The sequence below is a fragment of the Sapajus apella genome, unplaced genomic scaffold (assembly GCF_009761245.1).
Source record: "Sapajus apella isolate SASKATOON/1434 unplaced genomic scaffold, GSC_monkey_1.0 scaffold27, whole genome shotgun sequence".
In the NCBI taxonomy this organism is placed as follows: Eukaryota; Metazoa; Chordata; class Mammalia; order Primates; family Cebidae; genus Sapajus; species Sapajus apella.
Window position 1 is genome coordinate 25,206,246 of NW_022436967.1, and position 19,701 is coordinate 25,225,946.

Sequence of the window (19,701 nt, forward strand, 5' to 3'; positions counted from 1 at the left end):
AGTTTAAGTTCCCCAACCACACATAACCTGTTGCCGGAGATCAAGAGCTATCTTCACAAATCAAACATGGAAGGCACTTGGGACAGGGTCATCTGTAAGAGATAGCAAGATTCCAGATGGAATAGACGTCCTACCCATTCAAAAAATAGTTTAATGCACAAGTTTCTAGATGGGCCAGTAAACAAATGCCCGATTGCCCCAAGTAATAGGCCAATCAGTCCTACTGGTTCTTTAACAACTGGAAAGAGGTCCCTGCTGTGTAATGAGATTATGGAGCACATGATAGATTAGTGACCTTTTGAATTAGGACAAGCAACATGAAATCACTAACAAATTCCTCCTTATATTAGAGAGGCTATGCAAAGGGTGTCAGCCATTTGACAAATACAGTTGAAGTGCAGATGGAAATACCAACTATAAAGCTTCATTCTTCAGTGTTCCAGAGCTGAGTCTGAGAATTCACATCTGGCTTGAATATTTTGAAAGCTAATAATCTTAGTCAACAACTATATAAAACAACTTTTCCAATTTGGGTTTATACTTCTGTTTTAAACCATATTTGGGAAAAAAAATTAGCTTTGTAGATTTATTGACCAATTGACCAATCAGCGAAGGCATGAGTGAACCAAGTTTGGGAAATAAACAAAACCTCTATTTCTTTAATTCTTAATCCTATTTTAATTGTGTAAAACATTGTTGCATTCACATAGCACAGGGATTTGGAGATAAGCAGAGAGGTCAGTTTGACCTGGGTTAGCTCATTTAGGAGCTATGTAAATTCAGTCAGGGAAAGGTCTTTTTAAACCCCTCTGGATATCAGTCTCATCTTTAATATGGAATAATAAACTATCTACCCATCAGGTTATTGTGAAGATAAAATTAGATAATCTATGCAGAACTCTATGTAAACTAGCATGTATATATACTAATCTCTCAATGAATATTAACTACTCATTATTATTATTGAAAATGCTGTTCCAATGGGATGAACTATTTTTACTAATGAAGAATTTTTATTATAAATAAATTGTTCCATTTACTTAACAAAACATGATTTGTTCAAACAGGTTTGGTTGAGGTAGACTTCATCACAATGCCACAGAAGACCCTTATTTGACTATCATTAGTATCATTTCCCCTCATATGACCTTCTAAAAATGACCAGAATTCCTTCACACATTAGGAGATAAGTAAATCACAGTGTGTTTGGTAATGTAGATGGATGTGCACACATGTGGCAGTACTCTCCTGTGCTGTGTCTGATCAGCCACTCTCTTCAGTCAAGTATGAAGTGTATGCCTTTGATACCAAATGAAGATAACGGGCTTTTATGGGATAGTGGTGGCAAGATTAGCACTATGCCCTAAATAGCTAAGCATTCAAACCAAGACCCAGTTACCACTCATCCCCAAACCTCAGTATATAGACTTATTCTGAGTCTTGGAGTATAGTAATGTGTTACTCATGAACATTTTATCAATGCTATTTATATACTCTTCTTAGAGTAATCTAAAATTATGGAAACAAATGGCTAATTCACATTAAGCCTTTTTGTGGTCCCTACTATGAATCATAGGCTGTGTGGAAAGTGTTGCCAATGTCTGAATTCTCAATGTACAGTCTCTGTACTTTGAGTACAAAGTATTGGGACAGAGGAATGACCTATAACAATGCCATATGTACCATTATGAAACTCTTTCCTTTTCACACTGAACAGAACTGATGTTTATAGGCTATTTATACAGTCTCTTTCGAATACCTTTTCTACACAAATGATAATATGTGGTAGGTCATGCCAAGACTAAATCACATAGACAATTATTAAACATATGTGCTATAGTACATGGCAACAACGTACACATAGATCAAATTCATATGTAGAGCTAGTCTTCTGAATTTGACCGACTTCACAGAACACTGAAATTATTTACTGCATCGACTTTATAGAACGTACCATACAAGAATGCCAGGTTGTACACAATCTAATAAAATCTTAACTAAATGGGAGAACATTAAAGCAGACTGCTGTAATCTGAATGTTTGTGTCCTCCTCAAAATTCCTAAATTGAAACCTAATCACCAATGCAATGGCTTTAGGAGGTAGGGCCTTTGGAAGGTGATTTGGCCATGAGAACAGAGTCTTCATGAATGGAATTAGTGCCCATATAAAAGACACCCCAGAAGACTGCCTTGCCTTTTCCACCATGTGAAGACACAGAGAGAAGGCGTCATCTGTGAACCAGTAAATGGGCCTACACCACACACCAAATCAACAGATGTCTTGATCTTTAACTTCCTAGCCTCCAGAACTGTGAAAAATAAATTTTGTTGTTTTTAAACGACTCACTCTAAGGTATTTTGCTACATCAGTCCAAAAGTAAGGCAGACATTCATGTTAATTTAATAGTAGCACGAATATCTCTAGCAGTTCTAATGGCATTTCTAAACTACTAAATAATGGAAAGTATCTATACTTCTAATTGTTTTCCTTCCTGATTCTCACTTTAAATTATTGGCCATTGGGTGTATTGCACCCCTCTGTACCCACAAGACAGTGCTATGGAATAAGAGAGAAAGGCATCACACCACCATATACTCTGAATTCTGGGCAAGGATTTAGAACCTCTGAAAAAGGGATTCTTTAAAGATAAGCATTATACAAATCAAAACTACATTGAGATAGCATCTCACGCCAGTTAGAATGGCAATCATTAAAAAATCTGGAGACAACAGATGCTGGAGAGGATGTGGAGAAATAGGAACACTTTTACACTGTTGGTGGGAATGTAAATTAGTTCAACCATTGTGGAAGACAGTGTGGCGATTCCTAGAGGACCTAGAAATAGAAATTCCATTTGGCCCATTAATCCCATTATTGGGTATATATCCAAAGGATTACAAATCGTTCTACTATAAGGACACGTGCACATGAATGTTCATTGCAGCACTGTTTACAATAGCAAAGACCTGGAACCAACCCAAATGCCCATCGACGATAGACTGGATACGGAAAATGTGGCACATATACACCATGGAATATTATGCAGCCATCAAAAACGATGAGTTTGGGTCCTTTGTAGGGACATGGATGAAACTGGAAACCATCATTCTCAGCAAACTGACAGAAGAGCAGAAGATCAAACACCACATGTTCTCACTCATAGGCGGGTGTTGAACAATGAGAACACATGGACACAGGGAGGGGAGCACTACACACTGGGGTCAGTTGGGGGGAAGTAGGGGAGGGATGGTGGGGATTGGGGAGATGGGGAGAGATAGCAAGGGCAGAAATGCCAGATGTAGGTGATGGGGAGGAAGGCAGCAAATCACACTGCCACGTGTGTACCTATGCAACAATTTTGCATGTTCTTCACATGTACCCCAAAATCTAAAATGCAATAAAATAAATGGTGAAAACAAACAAACAAACAAACAAAAAAATTTAGAACACACACACACACAAAAAAGATAAGCATTATACAAAAAGAGGACCAAAATCTTGACACAGAGAATACTAAATTTCCCATATGTAATTCTCATAATGTTTTGAATTTCTTTGTTTTCAGATTTTTTTTTAACTATAATACCTCCCACCTAACTTGGGCTTAATTTGCCACATACAAATACTTATTGTTAAGAATATTGTCAAAGATTAGAATTACAGTAACCATTATATTATTACATTAAAATACTTATAAAAATGTACCGCTTACTAGCACTGGGTGAAACATTCTAGTATGGTTCACAATTTCTTTTTAATTTTTTCCTATTTTCAGTATTAACACAGACCCTAACATTTAGCTCTGTTTCTATAGTTTTACTTCTAAAACACCCCTTTACTTCTTTCTCTTTAACCATGTGTGTCTTTGAAGTGACAGTGGCCATAATTATTCTTATTTTATAAGCAGAAAGTGAAAGGTGGCCAGAAGTGAAATGATTGGTCATGAGTCACTCTAGCCAGTTAATATGGGCAAAGAAGACTGCACAGAAGCCAGTGGCCAGGTCAGGAAATGGAAAAGAGGGGAACGTCTTGATATATCTGAGGCTGTCGCATCCAGATTGCATGTATATCCCCTTCCTTTATACTCACACATTAGCCATAACTTAGGGCTCTGCTCTACTGTTCACCTACTCATAGGGTTTACTCTTTTAACAAAATTATACTGATCTCTTGCCCTTCTCCAGACTCCTGTAAAGTTTCTTCTTGGCAATGCACAACATTTCACTTATAATTTGTGTGAGTATACCTATAATATTTCTCTAAATTGCTCATTACTTTTTTCTTGAATAGAAATGTCTGCTCAGATTGTGAATTCCATGTAAGTATCAATCAATGTCTTTCAGCCTACCCATGCCATAGCACCTAACACAGTGCTATACACCCAGCAAACCAACACCAATTGTCAAATTGGGGAAACTTTCCTATGTGTTCATAAGAAACACCTAAATTAAACTGAGTAAAACAAGCTGATTCTTAGAAACTGAAGCTCATTAAGCAAATGCTAGAAATCAAGGTCTTTGTCTTAATGAGTACAAACACAAATTAGTGTGTGGAAGGAGATGATAGTTGTCTGCGAGTTAACAGAAAAACATGAATAAAAACCAGGTCTCATGACTAAGAAGATGCTCACCCTCTAGACTGTGGTATATTATTAACTAGTACATATTTTCCCATCTCCCTGCAGCTTTTTAAAAATGACCCTCCCTACAGGCAGAGACATAGGCATGAACTTCAAAGAAAAATTAATACCCCATCATATTTATTTGGTCTCAAGTATATAAACATTTAAACTTTTTCTATAAAAAGATTGTCTCCTTTGGTAGCAATCCCATCTCTGTTCTATCTAGTAAAAGGGTATTGAAATAACTTTATTTGTTGTGATGTATCCGACCAGTGTCCAATGAGATAAAAATAGGCAGTGATTTTGTTTCTGCCTCCAACAGGAATTAGAACAGAATACAAGCAAGAAAGAAATAAAGCTGTAAGCATATTTATAATTTAGCATGCTCTGAATCAGGACAAGACAGAAACAAATACAGATTAAAATTTCAAGTCTATTTTAATGTGCAATCAAATGTCTCTTTAGAAACTTTATCAAGAAGGAAAAAGAAACCTCCAACACTTCAGAAAAGAGTATATGGAAAAGAACCTTTAATAGAACAACTACTGAGAATACCATTCTAACAACATTTTCTCAAGAGAATAATTAGAGCTAAAATGGTGAAAGTAGGATGAACTTTTTATGCTGGCTTACTTTAACATGCCTAAGCCACATGAATGCAGCTATTTACTTAATTTTTGTTCCTTATATTTTTGTGAATTTTCAAAGTCCAATATGTTGTCTGCATAGACTGATGGATACATCTGCAAAAATGTAGCACAAAATATAATGGAAGCAAAAGAAGTTTTCCTCCTTTTAGGAATGCTACTTGGGAGAATATCATAAATAGCCATGAAAGAAGTCAGCCGGGCACAGTGACTCATGCCTGTAATCCCAGCCCTTTGGAAGGCCAAGGCAGGCAGATCACCTGAGGTTGGGAGCTCGAGACCAGCCTGACCAGCATGGAGAAACCCCATCTCTACTAAAAATACAAAATTAGCTGGGTGTGGTGGCACATTCCTATAATCCTAGCTACTCAGGAGGCTGAAGCAGGAGTATCACTTGAACCCGGGAGGCGAAGGTTGCAGTGAGCTGAGATCGCACCATTGCACTCCAGCCTGGGCAACAAGAGTGAAACTCTATCTTAAAAAAAAAAAAGAAAAAGAAAGAAATCATCTTCCCATGTTATTCCCATAGATCAGAGTGAGCATTTTTGGAAATGTAATCGACTGATGCAAGACGGCAGCAACATTGGAAGAAAGAAGCAGGAGGCTATCTTAGCAGACGTTAATGACAGAATCTTTGCAAGAGACACAGAAAACTACCTTAGCACACGATTTCCATGGGAGAAATGGCTATAAATACGTCAGTCGTTGACCAGTAGGAAAAATGTCTATGGTCTCTTCAGTATCATCTGTATGTTAAGTCTCTTGAGTCTCCAGTTTCTCATCTATGAAACTGGGATAATAATATTCAATGAGTATTATTCTGAAGATTAAATAAGATAGCATATGTAAAGGTTCTAGATTTCACATGTAAGAGTAAGATAAAAAAGAAATGTTCTCTATTTTCTTGTGTCATTGCTGCTGCCATCTAGACTTAAACAAATGTTACCATGAGAGCCAAGTAACAAACTAACACATCTAATCAAAATAAAAGTTTCTTCTTTCTAAGGTTACTCAATTTCATTACTGTTGACCACAATCTAAGGCAATGGTTCTATGTGTCTATCTATCTATCTATCTATCTATCTATCTATCTATCTATCTATTTATTAAGACAGAGACTCACTCCATCACCCAGGCTGAAATGCAGTGGTAAAATCATGGCTTACTATGACCTCACGCTCCAAGGCAGGGTGTACTCAGTTGTCCCCAGCAGCTGGAACTACTAGCATGTGCCACCATGCCTAATTTTTTATTTTTTTGTGTGTGTGTGTAGATACAGGGTCTCACTATGTTGCCTAGGCTGGTCTCAAATTCCTGAGCTCAAGCAATCCTCCAGCCTCAGCCTTGCAAAGTGCTGGGGTGTAAGCCACTGCACCCGGCTAAGGCAATGGTTCTAAACTTGAGTATGCATAAGAAACAGTTGGGAGTCTGTTAAAAATCCTCAAAAGTTCTGATACAGCAGGTCTGAAGTAGGTCCTAAGAAGTGAATTATTTCGGCAGGTAACCCAGGTAATTCTGGTAGTTGTGGTCAACAGACAGCACTTTGAAATATCCTACTCTAAAAAGGACAAATTAGCTATTACTAAGACATGAAATTATCAGTGAAAAAATCAGTATCATAAAGGTGAGTAAATAGGAACAGAGAGGCAGACATTGAAAGAAAATCACAGAATAGCAGGTTGTAAGGTATTTTTCTTTCCAATAAAAATTTCCACCATCCCTGACAGATGGTCATTTTAAATACCTTCAGTGATGGGGAATTACTGTCTTCAGGCAACACATGCTATTTTGGGTTACAAGCTGATATTTTATAAAGGGCAAATGGTAAGTTATTTGAAAGACTAAAGAAATAGGGATATTATTCACGATAAATTATACATGGAAGCCTTTCTAGACACCATTGAACTAGATAAGTCATCAAGTTTACGTTCAAAATTAATTGATTACAATGCTATTTGGACACCTAAATGTTGGATCTGATTTCACCGAAAAGGGCATAGTTTCTTCGGCTGCTATAAAAATAAATATTTTAATATGTACCTCATTCACATTTCCATGGTACAACATTTCAACGACACATCTGGCAACACTTTGATCTTTCATCTCTCTATTTAGGCAGTGGCAAGTAAACAGCCATTAAATGCGTGTGTGTGTGTGTGTGTGTGTGTGTGTGTGTGTGTGTGTGTATACCTTCAATGTATTTTGCAATGCTTATGCATATTTATGTGATCCAGATCAAAGCATCTTCAATAAATATAAGGTATCATAGAAAGCCATTTTATACTACTACTCTGTTGAAAATAATAGTGCTTATATTTGATTTTTATCTTTGTATTATTATTCCACTAAATAAGGAAAACAGTTACTAAACCATTTACTTATTTACTTGTTTTAGAAGAACTCAGAAGCCTAGTGGTTTCAGATGGCTGTCACCTGTGATTGATGCTTGGTATTCCCATTTCCATTTATGTAAATTATCAAAAGCTCCTACAGCCTCTTTTAGTACAAATCTACTGCCATGTTATTGCTACAAGATTGGAAAGTGTGTGAAGCTGCACACTTAAATATGGTATTGGATTATTTTAATCTAATCTGTCAAAATAATGGAATAGTGGAATATGTTTTATAGCTTGTAATGCCAGCACTTTGAGAGGATGAGAGAGAAGGATCGCTTGAGACCAGGAGTTCAAGGTCAGCCTGGGCACCTTAGGGAGACTCTGTCTCTACAAAAAGTGAAAAAAAAAAAAAAAATAGCCAACTATGGTGGCACTTAACTGCAGACCCAGCTACTTGGGAGGCTGAGGCAGAAGGATCACTTGAGCCAGGTAGGTCGATGCTGCAGTGAGCCATGATGGCACCGCTGTACTCCAGCCTGGGTGAGAGAATGAGACCCTGCCTCCCAAAAAATAAGATTTTATAAAGTTGTCTAGGATTTATAGTAGGCTCAAAGCCGTCTTACTTGGATACATTTTACATAGCTCCCAATGCTTCTTTTTAGTCCAGGATTCCAGTTGAGAATTAGAATCGCTCCTATTTCTTCGTCATTGAACCACCACTAGAACATCAATCCCAAATCTGCACCTTGGGCATGATCTGTTGGTATGAAATGTCTTGGCCCTAAGAAAATTTCACTGAAGTATCAGATGAAGGTTTTCATGACTACTTTAGCAACATGACTATCTACTGTTTATTTTCTTTGGGTACTAAAAAGTATTCAATAATAAACAAGTCTTTCTCTTTCCAAAGGTATCTTTGTGTTCAAGCTCGAGAATGAGAAAAGCAGCCACTGACCCACAGGAGCTGCCATGGTTCTATCAGCTAGGCCTCAGTGTTCTCCTGCTGAACACAAAAAATTTCTCAAAGCATCAACATCAGACAAGGCCACTCTGACCATGACAGAGTAAAACAGAAACAGCACCACTCCCTTATCATGTCTGAACACAGACAAAACAAGGACATTGTCCAAGCCACGAAATACCAAACATCTCCCTCTCTTGCCAGATGAGATTGCCGCTTCCTTACAACCAAAGCTTCAGTAACCCTCTATCCTCTTCTCCTGTAGATAAGACTTACTGGGATACACAATTGTATAATTGTTCCTGCTTTGTGAGAATACCCCATCCAGAGTGAGTCACCACTCTCTTGAACCCTCTTTCAAATTTCTCAACTGAAGCCCGTATCCTATGCATTCTTCCTGGCACCCGCTTACTGAGATGCCCCATGGTTCCCCATGATTTGTATCCTCCTCAGGGCAATGAGTCACAAACCCTTCGTGTTCAACCACCAGTGTACTCCTTGTGGTTTCTGAGTGGAGAATATTGACAAGCTCACTTACTGAAGCCAAAATAGACATTCTTAAGTAAAGCTCAAAGAATTTCCATCCTCAACATACTCAGTAAAATTCTGACATAAATAAATTCCTCCCTGAGCTGATTTTCTCACACTGTAGGTCTTGTGGCAAAAGATCCTTTAGCTCTGTCCCTCAGAAGAGCTACTTTTGGAAGGTACAGAATAAACAAGTAAATTACAGCCCATCTGTTATGCATTTACTAGAGATAGAGCCATGATTTCAAGGAATATGATTCAGTAGGATGGATCTACACCCAGGCCACAGAGAGCTTGGTGGTCCATAATCCTGGATGCTTAAGTAGAATCCTACAGCAGATTCAATGTAAACCTCTGGAAGAAAAACAAACAATTGAATGGAAGTGATGTGACATTGACTTTACTCCAATTTTTGCTTTCTCAGGTTTTATGCTTATTGGGGATACTTATCTCTTTATTATTAACTTCCTCATGAAGACACAATTAATGGTCTAGTGTCTACGTATGCAAATGTAAGTTTCCTGCTGTGCAAAATGATGTGAACCAATAACATAAAGACCTAAAGTACATTTATGTAAATCTCAATGATTTGTATGAGGTAAAAAAGTTTCCAATTATAGCATATAACTTTTGACATTTTGAAAAATGACTACTAATCTTTGCAAAGCACCAATATTAGATTCTGTTATTTCTGCCTCTCTCAGAAGCATAAACAGATTTTTCTCTTAAAAGGTTTATTGCAATAAACAAATTCCATTTAAGAGAATAACACCTGAAAGCTATTGCCATTGACTATATGTTTTAAATACTGTTCAAATAATTATATATACATTATTTCTAATCCTCACAAAATACTCTATGTATAATTATTCTCATTTTATAGATGAATTCTTGGATGAAATTAAATGATGTGCTCACACAAAATTAAAGGGTAGAACTGAGATGCAGACCCACTTATGTCTGACTGACTAGGCAAGCTGAGGAATGTGTGTGTTTTGTGTGCTTATGTGTGTTTGTCTCCCAATCTATTATGTAATTAGCATTTTTTTTCAAGAGCAATTTCTATTAGGTGAAACTACTTTTAACACTTAATATTCATGGTGCTTTAATACACACATTCAAAACTTGCTGCTTCATTTTGGATGTAAGTTTGGAAAAAGACTTACTCCTAATATAAATTTGTTTGAGAAAATTCAGCATAAAGGTATGATAGTTATTATATAGGATGATTTTGTTTTCTCTACCCCCTCAAATACTTTAAAATGGCTTTGGTCATGTGAAGTTAGTATCATCACTCTGAGCTCAAAATCTCAAGATTCATTCTCTACTCCTTTAATAGTCCTCAGTATATTGTTTCTAAAGCAGCACCGGGAATTTAAAGAGAAAATATAGGATTTTAAAATGATAATGTGAATTAAAAATTCCTTTTTGTTTCTTTTCCCCCCTCTTGCTTGCTCTCTCTCTCTTTCTCTCTCTCTCTCTCTCTCCCCTCTATTTCCTTTTTCTTTTTTTTTTTTTTAATGTTAGTCAATTAGCTACCACTCTATAAAAATGCCCTTGAGGTCTAGGGGATCCGGATCTGCTTAGGTACAAAAGGAAAAGGACATTCTACAATGTTCTTGCCTGCCCTGAATTATCCTTTTGCCTTTTATCAGATTGCATCACTATCTCTATGCTATGATTAAAAAATCGGCACATGCTTGTTTTTATCAAATTGCATGATACCATACAAATATACTACTCCCTTGTTTGCTGATACAAGGATCTTTTAGATATCAGAGGTTGCAAATTACTTAGGATGTTTAGATTATAAGACATTTAGTACACTAGGCATCTAGAATTTTGAAACACAATGCAACTTCATTAGCAAAATGAAAAACATTCATTTGTTCTTGCTTATTATTTTTGTAATCTGCTTATTCAAAATCCAAACCATCTCACGTTGAATGCCATTTACATTAGAATCATATCTAATATCCTGCCCATATTATTGCTCCAGGAAACAAATGCATTTTAGGAGAATTTATAAAGCATCTCTTTCAGAGGTGAGGCTCAGGGAAGCTCTGTGAGGCTGCAACAGTTTAGCAGAAGGAGTCAGGCCATAAAGAAAGAAGTGCTGGCATTGGGTGGGGCTGAATAGTTTGCATCTTTTCCCACTGTTTCTCGATGCTGTCATTTCCATGAAAATCGAGGGTGTGGGAATGTATGCCACAGAAAGAAATCCTACAAACTGCTTTATGTGCCCCAAAGCCCCCACCCCATAATAGCTTCAGCTGTTTTTCTTAATCATTGAAAGAGCTATCACACTAATGTCTGGGAAAACTGCAGAGGAGCTAAGCAAGCCAAAGAAATATCATGCTGGGGATATTTCTCCTGTCACAGCAGTCTTTTCTCCTTAGGAGGAATACAGTTAGCATGAAACCAAAAGGCATTTGCTGTCTAGCCACCTCAGGATCATCACAGAGCAAACGCATCTAGCCAAAAATCTGCCTTTTGCTTCACAATCCACCTTGCTTCACACTATTCCTTTGAAACTCTAAAAATAAAATGACTCTCTCTCTCTACCCAGTTAACACCAGAAGTACCCATCAGTGGCCACAGTCCTCAGTAATCCACATGCGGAACACACCTCATCGCTATTCACTTCACCATGCTCCAGTCAGTGTATCCATTATGAGCCATGGCTCCTCTACTATTCTTAAAAAGCAGCAGTTTGCACCTGCCTCTTTAAAAAGGAAGGCTTGGCACTGTTATAGTCTACAGTTACTCATAATGCTCCACGGTTTCCATAGCCTCGCTGATATCACACACTCACACATGCACACACATACATGTTTATACATAGACGTTCCTAATTCCGGCGATTTACCTTCTTGGGTCTTTTTCTCCTCTGACTACTGCCATTGAACTTCTCTCCACTGTCGCTTTTCTGAGCTGCATCTTCGTTCATCATTTTGAACAGTTTGGAAAGAAAATATCTCTGCCATCAAACCGTGCCGCCTGTACAGACCACTAGCGAGTATGCACTTACTGGAGGAAAGCAGGAGGAGGAGGAGGGGTGGGGAAGGGGCGCGCGCTGGGAGGGTAAGGACGGTGACGTTGCCATGGCAGCAGCTGCCACAACTGTTTATCTGACTGCATTGTTAAATCTGATTCAACCAATTACCATCAGGAACAGGCTACAATGAAGAAAGCCTTGAAAAAAGAACGCCAGGGACTCGAGTGATTTGGGGACTCTGCTGGTTGGTTTCTGACACACCCTTGATAAGATCAGCTCTCAACGCACACACAAAACCTGCACTCAATTTTCTTCCTACAGGTACTTCAAGACGGAACAGATACAATACATAATGAGAAAACTATAATGTTCTAAAATGTGTCTCTGAACCTGAAGAGGTACATTTTAGCTGGTCAAGAGCTACTTAAAGAAAAGGAATGGCTATTAATATCCTAGAGTGACTATAAGAAAGCTATGATTTTCAGATGTTATTCACTTGGTTTAAAATATAATCTTTAAAAACTACGCTCAAGGATGACTTCTGTCATAAAGCCTTGAGCTTCTCCAGCCTCCAGGTAACCCAGACCACTCTCTTCTCTTGTGCCTCCTCTTTCCAATGTAAGCTTCTGGCAGAGCACCTGTGACGATGTATTACACAACTGCACAAATACCTAGCCATCTTTTCTTGATAGGCCAAGAGCTTTAGGTCAGGGGTCCATGTGTGTGTTTGGGCTGGCTGAGAAGTGAATTCCCCAGAACGAAGCATGTTCCATGGCACATTAAAGGCAGTTAATCAAGGTTTGTTAAATATATAAGATACTATCGGTAATATAAACATAAAAAAACTAATGGAGTTGCAATATTTTATAACTGATCTCAAAAGTTTTATTAACCCAATTATGTCCACTGACTGACGAATAGAACACAATCCCTCCTCTCAAGGGGTATATGGTATCAAGTTCCAGCATTCTTCTTGATTAAAAAAAATGTTTGTTTTTACAACAAGGAACCCAAATTCACTTGTTGATTAAGGTGGCCATACTTGCATATTTAAAAATACTAACGCAGATGTAACCAGAGCCTGATATACTTTGTGCAAATGTACATATGTATATTCTAAACACTTGCCCTTATTCCGAGAAAATGAACATAAAGTACAATACACTGCATACTTACAAGTAAAAATACAGTAAGGATTAAACCAATTAGATAGTGTATATAAATGCACTTTGAAATTGGAAGGTGCCTATGCAAATGTGTTACTATTGCTAATCTTGTTATTATTACAAATATAGACAATTTTCAACTCTGGAAAGTGTAACTTAAGAAATATTTACGTGAAAATTACTGCAGCATTTGAGAACTCACCTTTCCATCAGACGCAGCAACAAAAATTCACCTTTTATCCCCATTGCTGTTAGGATCACTCTTTCTTTCTGCCTTACCACTCAAAGCCCCCCTCCACGTCCTCATCTAGAATCAACCCTGTTTTGCTGCCCCTCATGCCCTCCACCCTCCTCCTGTTTCAGCAGACCCACTCCACCAATGCTGTTTTCTCACCATTGCCTCAGTGGTACCTTGGATCACACTGCCAGGTCAAAGAAACAAAGGTTCTCTTTTTTTGAAACAAAACCCCAAAGAACTATAGAAGCGTCCAGAAGCCCAACTCGCACTGTTTTCAGAGGTCTAACAGAAATCCCCATGCCATCTCCTACTCCCCTAACACCTGTTCACCCAACCCCTCACTCATTCCCTCACCTCGTCCCATTAGGTGCCCCTTTCTTGACGTTTCTTGGGAGTAGCCTCAGCTTGGACACTGGATTCAGTTACTCAACAAATATTTACTGAATGCCTCTCGTGTGCCAGGAACTGAGCACTAGAGGCGCATTGCCCTAACTACTGCAGCTATCATGATAAACAAAACAGGCAACCTTTTTGCAGTCATCATGCTTATATTCTAACAGTGGAACTAGGTCGCAAACAAAAATAATAGTGACAAATGCTATGGAGGAAAAAAGTAGAATAAGGAGTGACAAGAGAAACATGTTACTGTGCTTAGCACATAAGGTGCTAAGGAATGCTCTTTAGCAAAAGAAAAGAAAAAAAGAAAGATGATTGGATTGATCCACTGAACAGCCTCAGTGAAACAGAAAGACTCCATCTCAAAAAAGAAAAAAGAAGACGATTTTCACACAACTGGAACATGTTTCTTTTAGAACATTCACAAAAGTAGTATGAAGAATTGCTATTGGTAAGCTGTGTTCACAAAGGAAAGTATTCCAGTATATCTACACAGAAAGTCCTGTCTGTATAGGACAAGACAGGAAGGGGAGGATGAGCTATCCAGTGGTTCTCAAAGTGGGGCTGCCAAGGTCACCATAACCATTTTGGAGGCTCCTCAAGGTCAAAACTATTTGATAAGAATGTCAAGATTTTACTTGGCATTATAAATAGCATTATCCCATGAGTGTGTAGGGTGTAGTCCATATGAACTGTGACATCACAACCAACTCAACTGACTGAATACATAAACAGATATGAGAATCAAGCTCTCTTCTCTTACGCCAGATATTAAAGATATTGGTAAAAATGTAAAACAATGTCATTCTGCTTCCTCATTATTGTTGTTGGGGAAAATAAAATTATTTTGCATAAAAAAAAAAAAAAAAGAAATGCTCTTTAGAAATCTGAATGAAGGGACCAAGCCAAGCAATTATCTGAAGGAAGAATATTATAGGCAAAGAGAATAGCAGTTCAAAGGTCCTGAGATGGGAACTTCTTGGCAAAAGTGTTAAGGAAACTATTGTACTATGAAAAGAAGAAAGGAAGCAAAATGGAAGACTTTCATAGTAACTGGATCTATAGGAGAGAGATGCTATTAACACTCTTCTTTGTCAACTGAAGTCTGAACATGTTTTTCAGTCAATGGGTTTGGTAGCCCAATTAGTAATAGAATCATTGCTTTTACATCACCTCTGCAATGCAAATTGAAAATAATGTACTTCATATTTCAACAGTTTATGAATTAGTAATTTCTGATTATATTCAGACAACCTTTGTAACAATGCCTCCTCTGTCAACATACAAACATACAGTGCTCAGTTTGACAGTTTGCTATAACCTGCTGGCTGCTTGTAGTATATCTTAGTGTGTTGGTGCTGCCATAACAAAATACCTGAGATGAGGTAATTTATAAACAATAGAAACTTATTTGTCACAGTTCTGAGGCTGGGAAGTTCTAAGATCAAGGCACTGGCAGGCTCAGTGTCTGGTAAGGGCCAGGTCTCTGCTTCACAGATGCCATACCAAACACTGTCCTCACATGGCAGAAGGAAAGAAAAGCGAAAAGGGCCTACCTTGTTCCCTCCAGCCCTTTTTGGTTTGTTTTTTGGTTTTTGTTTTTTTGAGGTTTTTTTTGTTTTTTTTTTTTGAGATGGAGTCTCACTATCATCCAGGCTGGAGTGCAGTGGCACAATCTTGGCTCACTGCAACCTCCGCCTCCTGGGTTCAAGCAATTCTCCTGCCTCAGCCTCCTGAGTAGCTGGGACTACAGGCACATCCCTCCAGCCCTTTTATAAGGTCACTTACCCCATTCATGAGGGCTCTATCCTCGTGACTTAATCACCTCCTAAAGGCCCAATCCCCCAACACCATCACATTGGGGGTTAAGTTTCAACATGATTTTAGAGGGGATGCCAATATTCAAGCCATAGCAGTGTCATTCTGAAATATTATTTAAATTTGTATACAATGCACTTCCTGTACAGAGTCAAAGTACTGCTCAAATACTATATAGCATAACATAGATGTAAACATCTACATTCTGTATAAAATTAAATCCCTGCCAGTAGCTAAACAGGTGCTGGCAGTATTGTGTTGATTACAACATCAGAGGGAAAATATCTTTCTACAGAAAATGTCAACAAGATGTTATAAATGTTTGACAGTCACTTTCTTTTTCTGAAAGCTTCCCATCAATTTCTTTGTGCCTGTCTGCCAAGTATTCTTCACTTTCTATCCTAATAGTATATTTTCCAGTGGGCATGTCCCTAACTGGACTTTAAGCTCCTTGAGGGCAGGATTACTATCTGTCTTGGCATGCCACATGAAGCCTACTGCAGCGCATGGCATATAATAGGGGTTTAGGAGCTACTTTTAAATGCAATAAGGAATTATTTTCAGTATGTACTATAAGTTTTTACTGCTAGTTAGACATCTAAAAGATTTTTTTTATTCCTTAGATTTTTCTTTCTCTTTATGTACTTTCTGATATCTAATAACTAGATATAATTTTAAATAAGATTTTTACAGATATTTGAGAAAATGGAGTTGCTGCAGACACAAAAGCAATTGATGATAATACCTTACATTTGCATTTTATGATTCCTAAAGCCCTTTTGGCTCCTAGAACGGAAGCTCCATAAGAACAGAGATCTTTGTTGTTCTCATTGATATATTTCAAGCACCTATAAGAGTGCTGGCATATGACAGACACTCAATAAGTACTAAGTGACTTTATGGGATTATCATAACCACACAAGAGGTTAGTGTCAATCACAGTACAGGTGAAAAAGCTGAAATAAAAAGTGGGTTTGGTGACTTGTCCAAAGTAAGAAAGTTAATAAGATATAGAGCTTAAGTTCCTCAGATTTGAAGGCTGTTGTTCTTTTATTAAATCATGGCTGGCTTCAGTGAAAAGCAGCCACTTAATAAAGTATAAGATGGGCAAAGACTAAGATGGAAAACGCCAGGAGCAGAAACCACTGTCAGATAACAATGACCCAAGAAGAAATATGAAGATGTCTTTATTGGTTTTATGTTAAGCATATTTTATAGGCATGGAGTTTTAGAGGTGATTATTCTAATTTTCATATGCCTATTCTATTTTATTAAACCATTAGAGTTAATAGTATTATGAGCTCTAACATGCTATTTAAATTCATAACATTATTTGAGTGGGGTAAAGTTTCCTGAAGCATAAGTCTTTATGTCTTAGAGGTAGATTATTTCCATTTGTGAGTCAGAGTTGTCTGTTGTTACAAACACATTTTTTCACAGAAACAATGTTTAAAAATCTCAGTTCTCCAAAGCCCTTGAAAAGCTTTCCCACTCACTATTACTTCTAGTAGAAAATCTTAACAACTTGGCAAAGATCCAACAGGGGACACCAAACCATTTTTCTTTTCCTTTTGGGCACATAGCTAGACCACTGTTGTGGGTTGAACTGTGTCCCTCTAAAAGAAACGTTCAAGTCCTAATATCTAGCACCTGTAAATGTGACCTTATTTGGAAGTCGGGTCTTTGCAGATGTCATCCTGTTAAGGTGAGGTCATAATGGACTAGGGTGGGCTAACCCAATGACCAGGTGTCCTTATAAGAGGAGAAAAAAATCAGATGTAGAGACACAAAAAAAAGATGGCCATGCAAAGATAGAGGCAGATATTGGAGTGATGTAGCTACAAGGCCAGGGATGCCAAGGATTGCCAGCAACCACTAGAAGCTGGGAAAGGCAGAGGAATATCCTTCTCTAGAGCCTCCAGAAGGAATATAGCCCTGAGGACTCCTTGGTTTTGCAATTCTAGCCTTCATAACTGTGAGATAATATGGTTCTGTTATTTTAAGCTACCCAGTCTGTAGTGCTTTGCTATGGCAACCTTAGGAAACTAGTACAATCATATTTTCCATCCTCCCCTATAGTTGGTTGCAGCATTGAGATTGAGTTCTAACCTGTAGAATGTACGTGAAAGTGTATACCACTTTCAAGCCTAGTTAATAAACCCTTCCATGAGAAATCTCTAATCATCTGCTGGCTGAATACACAGGCAGACAAAACTTAGAAGGTGGAAGAGTAAAGATTGGGGAAAGGCTGAATCCCTGAATCACTCTGTGGAGCAGAGTCCCTCTTATTACCTTTTTTTATTAAACCTCTAGGACACAAGCAACATTTTCTCATGTGAGTTTAATCACTGAGATTATGGTGTTGTTTATGAAAATAACCTATGATAACTGATCATATCTACCCTTGTTTTTAAGGTAATACATAGTTATATTTTCACTTTAAGATGTCTGTTATATGACTGGCACTCTCATTGCACCAACATTCTTAGCTATTGAAAATTGATCCTATGACCTGGATTAAAGGCACTGGTCTGGTAAGAAAGGGAACCACAAGGAATTACAGGGAGATCAGAAGAGATGAGGCGAGGAATATTGTTTATTAGGGGTGGGTAGCAAAAAGGAACGCCCAACAGATCTATAGAATCACAATTTCAGAGCAGCTTCTGTCCACTCTCCTTTTCCTCCTGCCTCTCTTCCTCAATAAATCCTTTGCTTCCTTTTCTGTTGCAAAAAGTCATTGCTCTGCCCATGGTGTTCTCCCTTCTTGACTCACTGAGAATGTAAACACAGAATGCTTGCCTGTCTTATAAACAAACACATGACTTTTTTGAGGTTCTCTAAGAATTGTTTTTTCTTTTTAATATATTTTTGCTATCAGTGAGGAAAAGATATGGAACATAAAGATAACAAAGAGAAAATACAGCTTCCCAAAATTCACAATAAAAAAGCCCCTGGTCAACCAGGCACAGTGGCTCATGACTTCAAGACCAGCCTGGGCAACATAGTGAGACCCTGTCTCTATTTTTTTAAAGTACCTTGTATTTGTAGAAGTGTACACAGAGTTGGGGCCAGATCTATTTCTGGGCCTGGGGACTGCTCTCCCCCAGTGCCTTCCCTGAATCACCAGGTGTCTGTCCCAGTGTTAGTCTATACTTCTTTTCCATAGAAGACCTGAAAGGACTCGATTTAACAGTTCCACCTCCTTGGAAGCTAAAATGAGGATCATGGCCCAGGCAAGAGGCCTTTTTCATTTATTTCTCCCAGTTCTTAGTAGTTATACCATCAGTATCAGCAAGAAGTACTTCCTCTCTCTCCTTGAAATCCTTTCACTCCTCTCACCTATGTCTTTCTTCTCTATATTTATTTATTCCTTTATTCATCAAACAGATTTTTAGGGGGGTCACTGACTGCTATATGCTGGACCCCATGCTAGTTGCTGGGGCTTTGGCATGAACTAGATAATCTTTTTCCGTACAGAACTTACAATCTAAAGCTAGATGGTCATAGAACTAGAAATACAGTAACACCCTCTGTAGGAGATAAGGGTATTATGGAAGCATGAAACAGAGGCACCCAACCTAGTGTGAAAGAACAAGAAGAGTTTCTGAGAGAAAATGACTTGTAAACTGAGGAGATTTGAATTGTAAATAGAAATTACTTCAGTGAAAAAGAAGGTGTAAGTGGGAGTTAAAGAATCATTTGAGCAAAAGCAGCAGCATTAGAGAATGCCCTCTGGTGAAAAAGACAGTAAGTAACATTGGCAGAACTGAGATGAGGCCCACATAGTTGAATGGTAGCTTCCAGCCAGGCCTGCAGTAGTGACTCCATCCTAGGCCTAAAAGTATCACCAAGCATGCTTGTCCATAGACTATCAGTGTCCCATGTATATCTGTTATGGATCAAATGTTTGTGTCCCTGTAAAATTCACATGTTGAAATTCAAATCCCCAATGTGATGGTATTGGAAGACAGGGTCTTGGGAGGTGTATTAG

At 38.1% G+C, this 19,701-nt stretch overlaps 1 protein-coding gene across 40 annotated transcripts in view; it reads right to left on the minus strand.

Annotated features, from left to right (window-relative positions):
- The window catches only part of ANK2 (ankyrin 2), a 675,434-nt gene that overhangs the window by 323,127 nt on the left and 332,606 nt on the right, over positions 1-19,701 (minus strand). For 10 of the 40 annotated variants that reach the window (XM_032292559.1, XM_032292553.1, XM_032292530.1 and 7 more), the window contains exon 1: positions 11,964-12,361. The exons of 18 other annotated variants lie outside the window; for them this stretch is intronic. In XM_032292559.1, the coding sequence (XP_032148450.1) occupies positions 11,964-12,047 (84 nt within the window). In that variant the 5' untranslated portion in view covers positions 12,048-12,361. Of the gene's footprint in view, positions 1-11,963; positions 14,002-19,701 lie in introns of those variants that run through there. 12 more of the 40 variants (XM_032292509.1, XM_032292514.1, XM_032292516.1 and 9 more) reach the window with 9 other exon arrangements.